The sequence below is a fragment of the Desmodus rotundus genome, chromosome Y, assembly GCF_022682495.2.
Source record: "Desmodus rotundus isolate HL8 chromosome Y, HLdesRot8A.1, whole genome shotgun sequence".
Lineage (NCBI taxonomy): Eukaryota > Metazoa > Chordata > Mammalia > Chiroptera > Phyllostomidae > Desmodus > Desmodus rotundus.
In genome coordinates this window covers 3963524-3974207 of record NC_092332.1, presented here as the reverse complement: position 1 = coordinate 3974207, position 10684 = coordinate 3963524, and the positions used below count along the sequence as shown (strand labels likewise).

Here is a 10684-nt window from a genome sequence, read left to right as displayed (position 1 = left end):
CTCTCTGCAGATGTTGGATGGAGCCCTGGCCCCCTCCCCCTTCTTTCTGGCTGCTGACCAGCGTCCCCTGCAGCCCCTGGGGCTGCTCCCAGGGGCTGTCGCACCTGGCAGGGTCAGAGGAACCCCTTGTACCCGGTCCCTGCATATACCCCTGACCCCTGCCTCTCTCACTGGCTGGAGAAAAATGAGCCCGCATGTGGCTCCAGGTTAGTCACTTGTCTTATGGTCTGAAGAATTCCCTGTGCCACACACGTGACGTGAGACAGCCCTGAAGGTGACACTGGGGATGGGGGGGCAGAAGACAGCCTGGCACAGCGCCCCCACTGAACTCCCAAGCTGATGCGCTTTCTTTCTTTTTTTTTAATTTAAGATTTTATTTATTTTTAGAGAGAGGGGAGGGAGAAAGAAAGAGAGGGAGAGAAACATCCATGTGTGGCTGCCTCTTGTGCGCCCCCTACTGGGGACCTGGCCCGTAACCCAGGCGTGTGCCCTGACTGGGAATTGAACCAGCGACCCTTTGGTTTGCAGGCTGTACTCAATCCACTGAGCCACCCCAGCCAGGGCTGATGGGCTTTCTTACGCGTGAGAGGGTGAACTGAAGGGAAACGGGAAACCTGTGCATACCGGCAGAGATGAAGTCACTCCCACAGCGTGTTGCCACCTGAACAGGGTGCGCGCGGGGCGGGCTGTGCCGCAGACTCTGCAGCGACGTTCTGGCCGGAAGGGCTGGACTGACCGGATGCAGTGGGTGGGGGGGCGGGGGAGTAAGAACAAGGCAAATACGTGCATGTTGCATTTCTATGCAAAGTCGTCAGAAAAGAGCCATGGCAAACACGCGAGCTGTGTGCTCGTCACCGAGCTCCGAGGAGCAAGCCCCGCGGTGTCAGGGGACCGCGAGACCCTGTCGGTCTGCACGGACGCCACTGTTTCTCACAGTCGCGTGGACGCGGAGAGAGACGCACAGTGAGGGCAGGCGGAGATGCTCGGAATGACCCTGTGTTCTCACGGAAATGTTTACCGCTAGGGCGGCGATTCAGCAAACGCAAGACCACTCTTCCTTTTGTTCTTTTCGGTAGCAATTACAAAGTCACGGGAAGGAAAAAGAGGCACTGTGTGGAATACTCACTGCAATCCAAAACAAAACAACAAAAAAAGTGATTTCCAGCCCTGTGCCTTCATTAATGGGCAACGTGACCTTGGACAAGCGTCATTTGGGCGCTCCCTGAAACGTGGTTCTTCTGTGTTGAAAACAGACCTGAGACTCACCCACACCCAGGTCACATTGCGCAGAAGCACGCAGAGCCCACCCCCGGCGCTGTGAGGTGGGGCAGACCCATGAACCCCGTCTGAAGCGCCTCCCGAAAGGTCCCAAGACTGTTTCCATCGCCCCATCTCCCTTACTGCATCGTGAACACCGTGCTGGACCCGCTCCGGTCTCGGCAGGGTGCACGCACGCTCGCTCACTCACGACCCAGGAGTTCACCGCTTCTGAGTGCCCACTGTCAGCCCCAAGGCCGGCCCCTCTCACAGACACCCCGCCCCCCACCGCACACACAGCTAACTGACCTACACTAGTGCCTTCATTCTTGTCACAGGGTCCCACAGTGTCTTCAAATATTTAATGGAAACTCTCCCCTCACCCTGACGGGGTCAGGACAAAATAAAGACACTTGTCAGCTCCGAGTCCCTGGGAATCGGGAGAGCCTCTCCCGACTGAGCCTTTCACCTGCAAATAGTTATCGGACGTCTATGAGATACCTGTTTTCCCTAAAGGAAGGCAGCAGTACATGGAGGGACAGAAAAGGGAAAGTTCTTTCTGCCTTAGTTCCAAGCGTGTCTGCACAAAATCATGCTCTTTAACAAGTTGCTGAGACCAATGCCGGAAAAGGGCTGGGAAGGCTGCTATGCTTTTGTTAGCTGGCCCGTGAGGAAAACACGCCTCTGTGAGGAAAGGACTTTGGTTTTCTCTCTTTTGTGTTATCTGTTCTACTCCCTTCCAGGCCATCTCCCCTCGACACCTCCTTCAACACTCACCATGTGCTGCCAGGAAGACCCTCCCCTCCCCCCGTCTCCTGTCCTGCGCCTTCCCTGTCACCGGGGATGCACAGACCTGGGTCCTCGGTCCTTCCCCGCCTTTCTTTCCCTCGAAGCAAATCTATCGGCTGTGCTCACCAATTCCACCTCCGTGCTATTTTTTTTGTAGTTCCCGGTTTCCTTCACTATCAGATACGCTGTCCTACTTTCTGCCTTATGATTTCCTGCAAAGACTGGGAAGGGCTGCTCCCGTCCCTCCCCGTCTCTGCCCCACGACGTTGCCAAAGGGAGATGCAACGGAGCTGAGAAAACCCCTATGCTCCCTGTGGCATTACTCACAGCAGCCAAGACATGCAAGCAACCCAGGTGCCCGTCAGTAGGTGACTGAGAAAGAAAGTGCGGTATGTGGACTGGGATGCGCACGCGTGAACAATGAGGACGTCACTGTACTAGTGAGAGGGGGCGGCAGACACCCTTGAGTGAGCATGTGTTCTGTGTGGCCATCACATTCAACATGACTCGGCCAGTAGAGCAAGAAATCTGCATCATATTTTGCGTTAAGTGTCAACAGTCCTCTACGGAAACTATTCAGATGACTCAGAAGGCCGCAGCCATGGGCAACTGCTGACTGGCAGCTTCATCACAACAACATGCCCGCTCATGCATCACGTCTCGTGCAGAGATTTTGGGTGAAACATCCAACCCCCCAGGTGACTCAGCTCCCTACAGCCCAGATTTCGTGCCCTGTGACTTCTGGCTTTTCCCCAAACTGAAATCACCTTTGAAAGGGAAGAGATTTCAGACTGTCGATGAGATTCAGGAAAGCACAACGGAGCAGCTGATGGTGATTGGGAGACCTGTGTGAGGTCCCAAGGTGCTCACTTTGAAGGGGACTGAGGCATCATTGTCCTTTGTACAATGTTTCTTGTCGCTTGTATCTTCTTCGATAAATGTCTCTATTTTTCATAGTACATGGAGGGATCCTTTCTGAACAGGAGAGAGAAGGGGATTGAGAAGCACAGACGGGCAGTCACAGAACAGTCACAGGGAGGTAGAGTCCAGCACAGAGAACAGACTCAATGATACTGTAATAACTAGTCTGGTGCCAGCCTGGAACTGAACATATCAGGGCAAACACTCTGTAAACTATATAAATGTTTATCCAGCACGCATACCCCTGAAACTAATATAATACTGTGTGTCAACTGCAGTTAGAAAATAAAGAAATACATGTTTATAGTAACACCGTATAGGAAAGCTAGAAAGTCACGAGGAGAAACTGGAAAACAAACTGCTTTCTGGACTAATCGGATACACAGTAAAGAAAAGTGTGTAATTGTATCTCTGTACACTGTGTGGGTGCGATAGCGCACAGTGAAAAGCTTGGAAAAGGAGTCCCACGGGGCGAGCCGAGACGGCCAGGCTGCCGTGCCGCTTGTTCGTCAAGAGACAGACAATGTGCGTCTTCGCTCTGTGGGCCCCGGATGTGTGCAGAGCACCTGTGGCGTGCCGCTGTGTCACGCGTGGCGGCGTGGACGCTCGCCCGTGCTGCCCGGCTGCCCCCACCAGCGCTCTGTCTGTGGCCCAGGTGGCAGCGGGCCGGCCTCGGCCCAGAGGCAGCTGCGTGCCAACCGCGGACGCAGCAGCAGGGACACACACGGATGACAGTCGCTCCTCATTCCCTTAGGACGCCCGTGCGCGAACCGGAGGGCAATACGGCATCGCAGGGGATTAATATTTCATACCCCGCGGTACATTCTGGGACACAGCCTGTTCAAGCAGAAACAGAGCAGACCAAGCTGACTTTTATTTTCCCTTCCCTCCCGTGGAAGCAGTGAGGCACTCTGACTGCGAGCGAGGCCAGCTCTGATGTTTATCATCTCCTCCCCCGCCCCCCACCCACGTTCTGCCTCACAGCCCCTGTTAAAGAATGCCCGATGAGCTGATGGAGCGAGCTGCCTTGAATTATGAGCTACCTGGGGGATGTCAGATCCCTCTAACGCAAGAGGTTCTTAAGCCGAAGCGGCACTCCCGAGGGGCTGAGCAGCTCTGATTAGACTTGGGCACCGCCGAGCTCTTCTGGCGGCGGGGCTGCAGCTTGTTAAGCGGAGCCGGAGACCTCCGCCTTCCAGCGCCTTGTAACAAGCCTCCGAGGCTCTCTGACCCCTCTGTGTACATTTGTTCTTCGCTGCAGTGAGGAATCAAAGGTGGGCTCCCGTGTGAGTGTCACAAAGCAGCTCTCCGCAAGGCCCACGGCAGAGTTCAGGGCATCAAGACGGAAAGAGGCCCTGCAGCCGGCTGCAAGCAGAGATTCGTTTAGCAGACACCTGGACCCCGGAGGCGGGAGCGCATACGGGTGTGCTGTGCTGCTCTCCCGGACAGCTTGGCAAACAGCAGGGGCGGCCGGCACGGGTGCAGGCACACGGCTGCCGGCCCACCACAGGGCCGCCCGCACGACACTCACCGAGCCCGTAATTGTCGAGAAACAATTTTCCCGAAACCGCGGTGATTTCATTCTCGCTGCGGACTGGGCCTTGGGCACGCATTGTCCTCCAAAACCAGTCTGGTACCATCTTTTCTATAACTCTCAGGCCTGCCTCCACGCAGATGAGTTCAGTTCCTCAGTTGCTCCTTAACCACCACACACCTTTGCAGAGCGGAAGCCCAGGAAAACAGTGACGAAAGCTGGAGTACAACGAGTTTTGGAGGCACACGTTGCGGAAGAGGCGCACTATCGCGCTTTGGCAGGTGGGGCTGATATTCAGGAGTCCCTTCTGTGAGCTCTGCACAAAGTGCGTGCTGCTGGAATAATTGCAGAGTCCTCGAGGAACCCTCCAGCGGACGGTATGTGAGTGCCGCTCTGCTGCTGAGGGCGCCGGAACCGTCGACGGCATCTCCAGGAATGCCGTAGACAGACGGACAGACAGAGACCCACAGACACAGACAGACAGATGACAGACATGTGCATACGTGACAGAAACATACACGGATGACAGGCGTGAATAAAGTAAACGAGTCTTTAGGGAAAACTGCCGAGTGCCAAGGCCGGGCTGTGTAAGCTGGGGTTCCAGTGACAGGGCCGCAGCTGACAGAAGTGAGCATGGGACCACACAGCCGGCGAGCCACGGGGGGAACCCTGACTCGCGGGCCTGTTCTTTCCTCGTCTACAGGAATGGGGCGCACCGGTCGGCCTGCCAGAGGGTACCCGTGGGTGACGTAGCTCAGGACCGCGTTCCTCCTGTATGGAAGTTGCTACCGAAACACTTATGTGTGTGTGATCATATATATATATATGACATACATATATACACACACACACACACACTGTTTTTTTGCAAAGACTTCCTTCATTCCACGTAAAGCCGATGTCACTTGCTCTCAGGTTGAAGATAAATGAGGGACAGAAAGCTCTTCACGTGGGCGAGCAGAGGAGGAGCGCCGTTCACGTGGGCGAGCAGAGGAGGAGCGCCGTTCTGCAATCTCAGTAGGCTGGAGAGGGACACTTCAGCTTTGGTGAGAACAAATATAGACCTATCCTAAGTCTACCCGCCCAGCAGCAGCTCGGAGAAGCCCTCCGGTGCAGACGCAGGCTGCGGGGGAACACACAGATCACAGGTGGGTGTCCGGTCTCCCCAGGGACGGACCCACTGCATTCCTCAGGAATCTGCGTTCGGTGCCGCCCACACTGGGAGGGACTTCGTGGTGTTGCCAGAGCTCTGCCCGTCGGCACCCACACCGGCCTGGTCCAGCCTCTCTCCCCAGCCCGCCCTCGCACCTTGAAGCCCGCTGTCCAGCCCAGGGTGGCTTTTGCTGACGTCTCCACATGCAATCCCCTTTCTGTGCGAGGAAGCAGTGTGTCTGGCCCTGTCCCAGACCTCCGGAGGAATCAGCACGCCGCCTGCCTGTGCCACGGTGCCTCCAAGTACCGTCGGCCTGAACGCTGCCCACGTTCTGCTGAGCCTGCTGGGTCTCCGTCCGTCCCCTGCTCGGACTGCGCAGCTGCAGCTGCCGTGCAGAGGGAACTGGGTCTGTCCTTCCGACCCGCCTTGCGGGTGCTGGGAGAGGCGTGTGCCGCGGGCATTGGGGATCAGCTCCATTGGGGATCAGCTCCACGTGGCTTGTCAGTTCCTCCTACAAGCGAGTGCCATTGTGTGGCCACAGGACAGCCTCCTAAGACACCCTCTGCTTTCTGAGAGTGTTTTTCCCCTGCTCCCGGAGAAATCTGTGCTCGTCATCACGGGGCAGGGGTCGTCCTCCCAGGTCTGGGCCCCGTCGGACTGATGTTTTCCCACAGGCCCGCTGTCTGACTTGCTGGAGATGAGGGAAGCCACTTAGGAAAGGTGGGTTTCCCGGGATGCTACTGTTTTTCCCTAACGGCCACCGTCTTGGTGATCAGCATCCTTGCCGAGTGGACACCCCTGGCGAATGTGTGTGCTGCCACAGCTTAGCACAGGGAAACGTGTTTGACACATGGCATCCAGTGTAGCGTCTGCATACAGAAAGCAGCATAGAACCAAACCCCCAGCTCCGGAAAACCAATCACCAGTCTTCAGGGGAGAAGCCCTTCTCCTCCAGCACAAAGTCCAACTCGGGGAAAGAAGGAAGAGGCCGCGGGAAGTGGGAGAGGAGTCTGGCTGCTGGGCCACCTTGTGTGCTCTCGGCCTGGAGCGCCTCTGTTGGTGAAGTTCGGGCACTGCAGGGCGCTGGTCTGGGCCGCCCTTTCCACAGCCAGCTCAGGTCAGTCCCACGGCTTCACTTCCGAGCCTGCGGGTGGATCCCGAGTAAGCTGCTGTGATCTGCGGTCACTACCACCGCCTCATCAATTTACTCTCTATCTTCCACATCACTGTTTTGCATGTTCCACTCTTCCTGTTTATTGCTTTGGCATAAACATAAATTTCCATGTTTTACGATGCTGCTTTACAACGGGCTGTTTATGTACCTCTAATTCCCCCCCCCAACCCCACATATATCATAAGTGCCATTTTTTCTTTCACAAGTGTAATTTTATAGGACGTTACTGGGAAATGCCGGGAAAGACAGAGGCTTCGAGGACAGTCGTGACAAGGTGTTTGCAGTGTCTCAGGCAAGCAGGCACAATGCTTCACCTGAGATGCATTTCATGTTGCCCCAGATTTTAGGAATGGAATCCCGGTGTGCCCACAAAACTTGGCAGCAGCCACTGCATCTCCCAGCCTCCCTTGCAGATGGATGTCCCTGGGTGGCTGGGTTTTAGCCCAGTCTTCCCTCGGCAGCCGCTGTGGAGGGGCAGGGGGAGGCAGCCAGCGGATGGGAAGGGGCAGTTGAGCAACCCCTGTATCTCACCTCCTGTCAGTGCATGAGGGGTGGTCGAGGGGGCAGCTGGAAGGAGCTGTGGCCCTGGACGTCGCTGTGAAGCCACCTTGTCACCCCCAAGCTCCCTCCAGACTTCATGTGAGCAGAGATGAACCTTTATGTCCGTGAAGCTGCCATGGCTTATGTGGAGTGTAACACAGCGCTGAAGGACACAGGAGCCTTGGGACCTGACGTGGGTCCGCCCGGGGGTTACTCTGAAAAGCTAAGCCCTGCTCTTGTGACCATTTCAGGCTGCAGGGTCCCTCCCGTGTGGCTCACAGCGTGCCACACACCTCGGTCCCGTGGTGCACACAGCGATCTCTCTGTGACATTTTCAAGCTCCCGTGTCTGCTGTCTCCCTCGGGACCCGTAGGAGATGCACATTCCCTGAATGCAGAAACCACCTCTGCATTGCTGTTCTGCGCCCTTAGCCTGTGCAGGAGGAAAGTCAGGGCTCAATGGACCCAGGAGAATCCCACACTTTGATAACTTGTTGCCAGAGCTCGCTGAGAGCGCAGAAACTGGAATACATAACTTCACACTAACAATGAGAGCATCTCCCCTTCTTCCGACGCACACGAACAGTGCTAAATACTCGGTCGGGTGATGAGAATTACAGGAAGGGCCACAAAATTTTCTTTCAAATTTTGGTAAAATACAAGAGTATTTCCCAATGAAATGCAGGGGAAAGCATTTGGGGAATCCAGTATTTTCTCATTTTTATTTAAGAGTTACTTTCCTATTCTTCTTGGCTCTGCTGGGACCCGTGGAAGCCAAGAACAATTAGAACATAAAAGAGGGTTTTGAAAATGTTTGAACTTAACCCACCAAGTGAAACGTAAGTGGGCTTTATAGATTTAGAAGCCAAGCTATGACTAAGAAGTAAAATACAGACTATAAAATGATTCCCTTGAAACCCCCACTGTGAGGGCAATCATAAAAATTCCAAATTTCACGAAGCCAAACGCAATCTCGAACACCTGGCAAAAAGGCACCGTATTAAACACACCATCATTTTAATTTTTTCTAATGTGGAGGAAGGCCATGTGAGCCGTGCCTAGTTAGAGCATTCCAAAAATTACTTGACTTCAAAACTATTTAAACGGACGGTTATCCAATCTGACCCACGTCATACTTTTGCTGTAAGCGTAATCGAAGGCCGTGACCACGGTGAAGGGTAGTGGGGCGACGTGGGTGCCGTTTGAGAGAGTGGCTGGGCCCCAGGAAGTGGGCGCCATTAAAGGCACAGGGTGCACCCAAGAAGTGGGAGAGGGCGAGGCTGCCATCAAGGCAGGTGGGCAGCTGTGTGGCTGCCCGAAACAGCTGCTCTTCCTGCCACCGGACTACCCAGCGGCAACCCAAGGCGTGACAGCGCGCACGGGGCGTGTGTGTCACCAGCGCTGAGGACAGTGACAGGCACAAGCAGTGACTTTCCACACCAACTCCAGCCTCCTGCTTCTGAGCCGGCGCATCCTTGTTCAGCATTCCTGCCATTCTCTCGGTCGTTTGGGGTTCTCTTCTCCTTAACGGTGCCCTTATAGCTGACGTAGGTAGGGTTTAGAATGTTCTTCGCCATGCATCGCTCATCTCTCACAGTGGACTTGAGTATGGGACGCAAGCGATGGTCATGCTGGGCCGGGAAAGGCTGGTAGGTGTGGCGAACTAACGGGGCAGAGAATTCCCTTTGCAATATAAACAGTCAGGAAATGCGGTCTTGCGAGAACATGCGAGTTTTCAGAATCGTCACCTGAATCGTTGGTAAACTCACCCCAGGCACCACGGCAAACACCTTCCAAAATCGGGAAACTCTTCCCTGACCAGCAGTCTGAGAGCAGACCCAGCGAACCAAGAAACGTCCACACACCCGTGGACGCTTCCCTGTGGGAACCTCATTCTCTACCAGGTTCTCACTAACGCCGGGAGCATCCTTGGACTCAGGGATGTTGTGTCTCAGGGGTGCGGGGAGGCCTGTGACTCTGCTAAAGGCTCCAGGAGGAACAGAGATACAGGCACCCATTTTCCATCCTAAAAAGATCGAGTTGGGTTAACACTGAAATCTGCTGAAGTCAACAAGTCCCAACGTCATTGGTGGGGACTGTCTTCCTAGGGCGGAGGCTGCCTTCGAGTACTGAATTCGCTTTGTCCTCCGTGCGGACTCTCTCCAGCCGTTGGCATTTTCCTCTCCACGGCTCACCCGGTTCCAGGGGTCCTTCGGGCACCTGCCGCTCCGCCCTGTCGACTTCACAAAAACAGGCTCCTGATTCCCCAGCAGCCAACTGAGCAGACTGGATTCTTTTCTCGTTCATGCGCCTCCCTCAGCTTCCTCAGCAACCACGTCTGACAAACCCGATATGGCTGAGATTGAGAAGCTCGGTAAATTGAAATTGAAGACGACAGAAACGCAAGAGAAAAACCCACTGCCTTCCAAAGGAACAACTGAACAGGAGAAGCAAGCAGGCGAATCGTGACGAGGCCCGCACCGCCAATATGCACTGTACCTTCCACAAGCATTGCCTTCTTGTTTTACTTCTTTTAGCTGTTTAACTTTGTAAGCCGCAAAGAGGTTGGATCAGTTTAAATGACTGTGCTGCCCCCTTTTCACATCAGAACTACTGACAACGAAGGCCGCACCTGCCTCTCGCATCTGCCTCTCTGGCTGGCAGGGCAGGAAAAGAGCTTGCAAGGAAGCAGCTGGGTGGGACGGCAGGGAAATCTAGAGTAAACCAAGCTGGTCCACGGTGTCCTGCAGGCTGTAAAATGCCGTTGAATCAGAGTGCCTTTTTTTTTTGTCGTTAAAATGATTTTAATTATTGGAATGCACATTTTTAAAATATGAAAATAAAAAGGTTTAAAACCTAAAAAACAAAAAGCAAAAAACCAGGCTTCTCTGCCACCAGCCTGAGAAGAGGCGGTGTGCGCCCCTTCCAAATGCTGAACACTGCCTCTCTCCCTGCCCCGGGCTGGCCAGTGCGGAAGCCCGGAGCCCGGCCAGTGTGTGCGTCCCCCACTGGTCCTCTTTGGGCTGCTAACACACCCTCCCAAGAGTCACTCAGCCGTCTCCAGCTGCCCCAGCCCGACGCCCCTCCGGCCAGCCAGCATCAGTCCGCCACCTCGCAGGGGAAGTGGTCAGGGCTGGACACGCGCAGGCTCACTCCGCACCTGTTCAGTGCCCCCGAGGCCAGTTCCACCCTGGAGCAAGTGAATGCCTGCCCGCCCAGCGGGCTCCTGTCTGGAGGACATTGCGTGCGTGTCTCCTTGCGGACTGACACGCTCAGTCAGTCTACTTCGCACACCTGTGTGCACAGACGTCCCCGGG

General features: G+C 55.1%; 1 protein-coding gene across 1 annotated transcript; it reads left to right on the top strand.

Moving 5' to 3' along the window:
- The first annotated feature begins 8989 nt into the window (after window positions 1–8989).
- On the top strand, window positions 8990–10023 carry LOC139440602 (thymosin beta-4-like). Its single transcript, XM_071220433.1, has 2 exons — window positions 8990–9020; window positions 9688–10023. The coding sequence occupies exons 1-2, from the start codon at window positions 8990–8992 to the stop codon at window positions 9834–9836; spliced, it is 180 nt and encodes a 59-aa protein (XP_071076534.1). The 3' UTR covers window positions 9837–10023.
- The last annotated feature ends 661 nt before the right edge of the window (window positions 10024–10684 follow it).

What these genes read in the sequence shown, in the direction of transcription:
- LOC139440602 (XM_071220433.1), top strand. Translation starts at nt 8,990, where the DNA reads ATGGTCATGCTGGGCCGGGAAAGGCTGGTAG. An exon ending in GGGCCGGGAAAGGCTGGTAG is followed by an intron (nt 9,021 to 9,687) that starts GTGTGGCGAACT and finishes CGCCTCCCTCAG; the next exon opens with CTTCCTCAGCAACCACGTCT.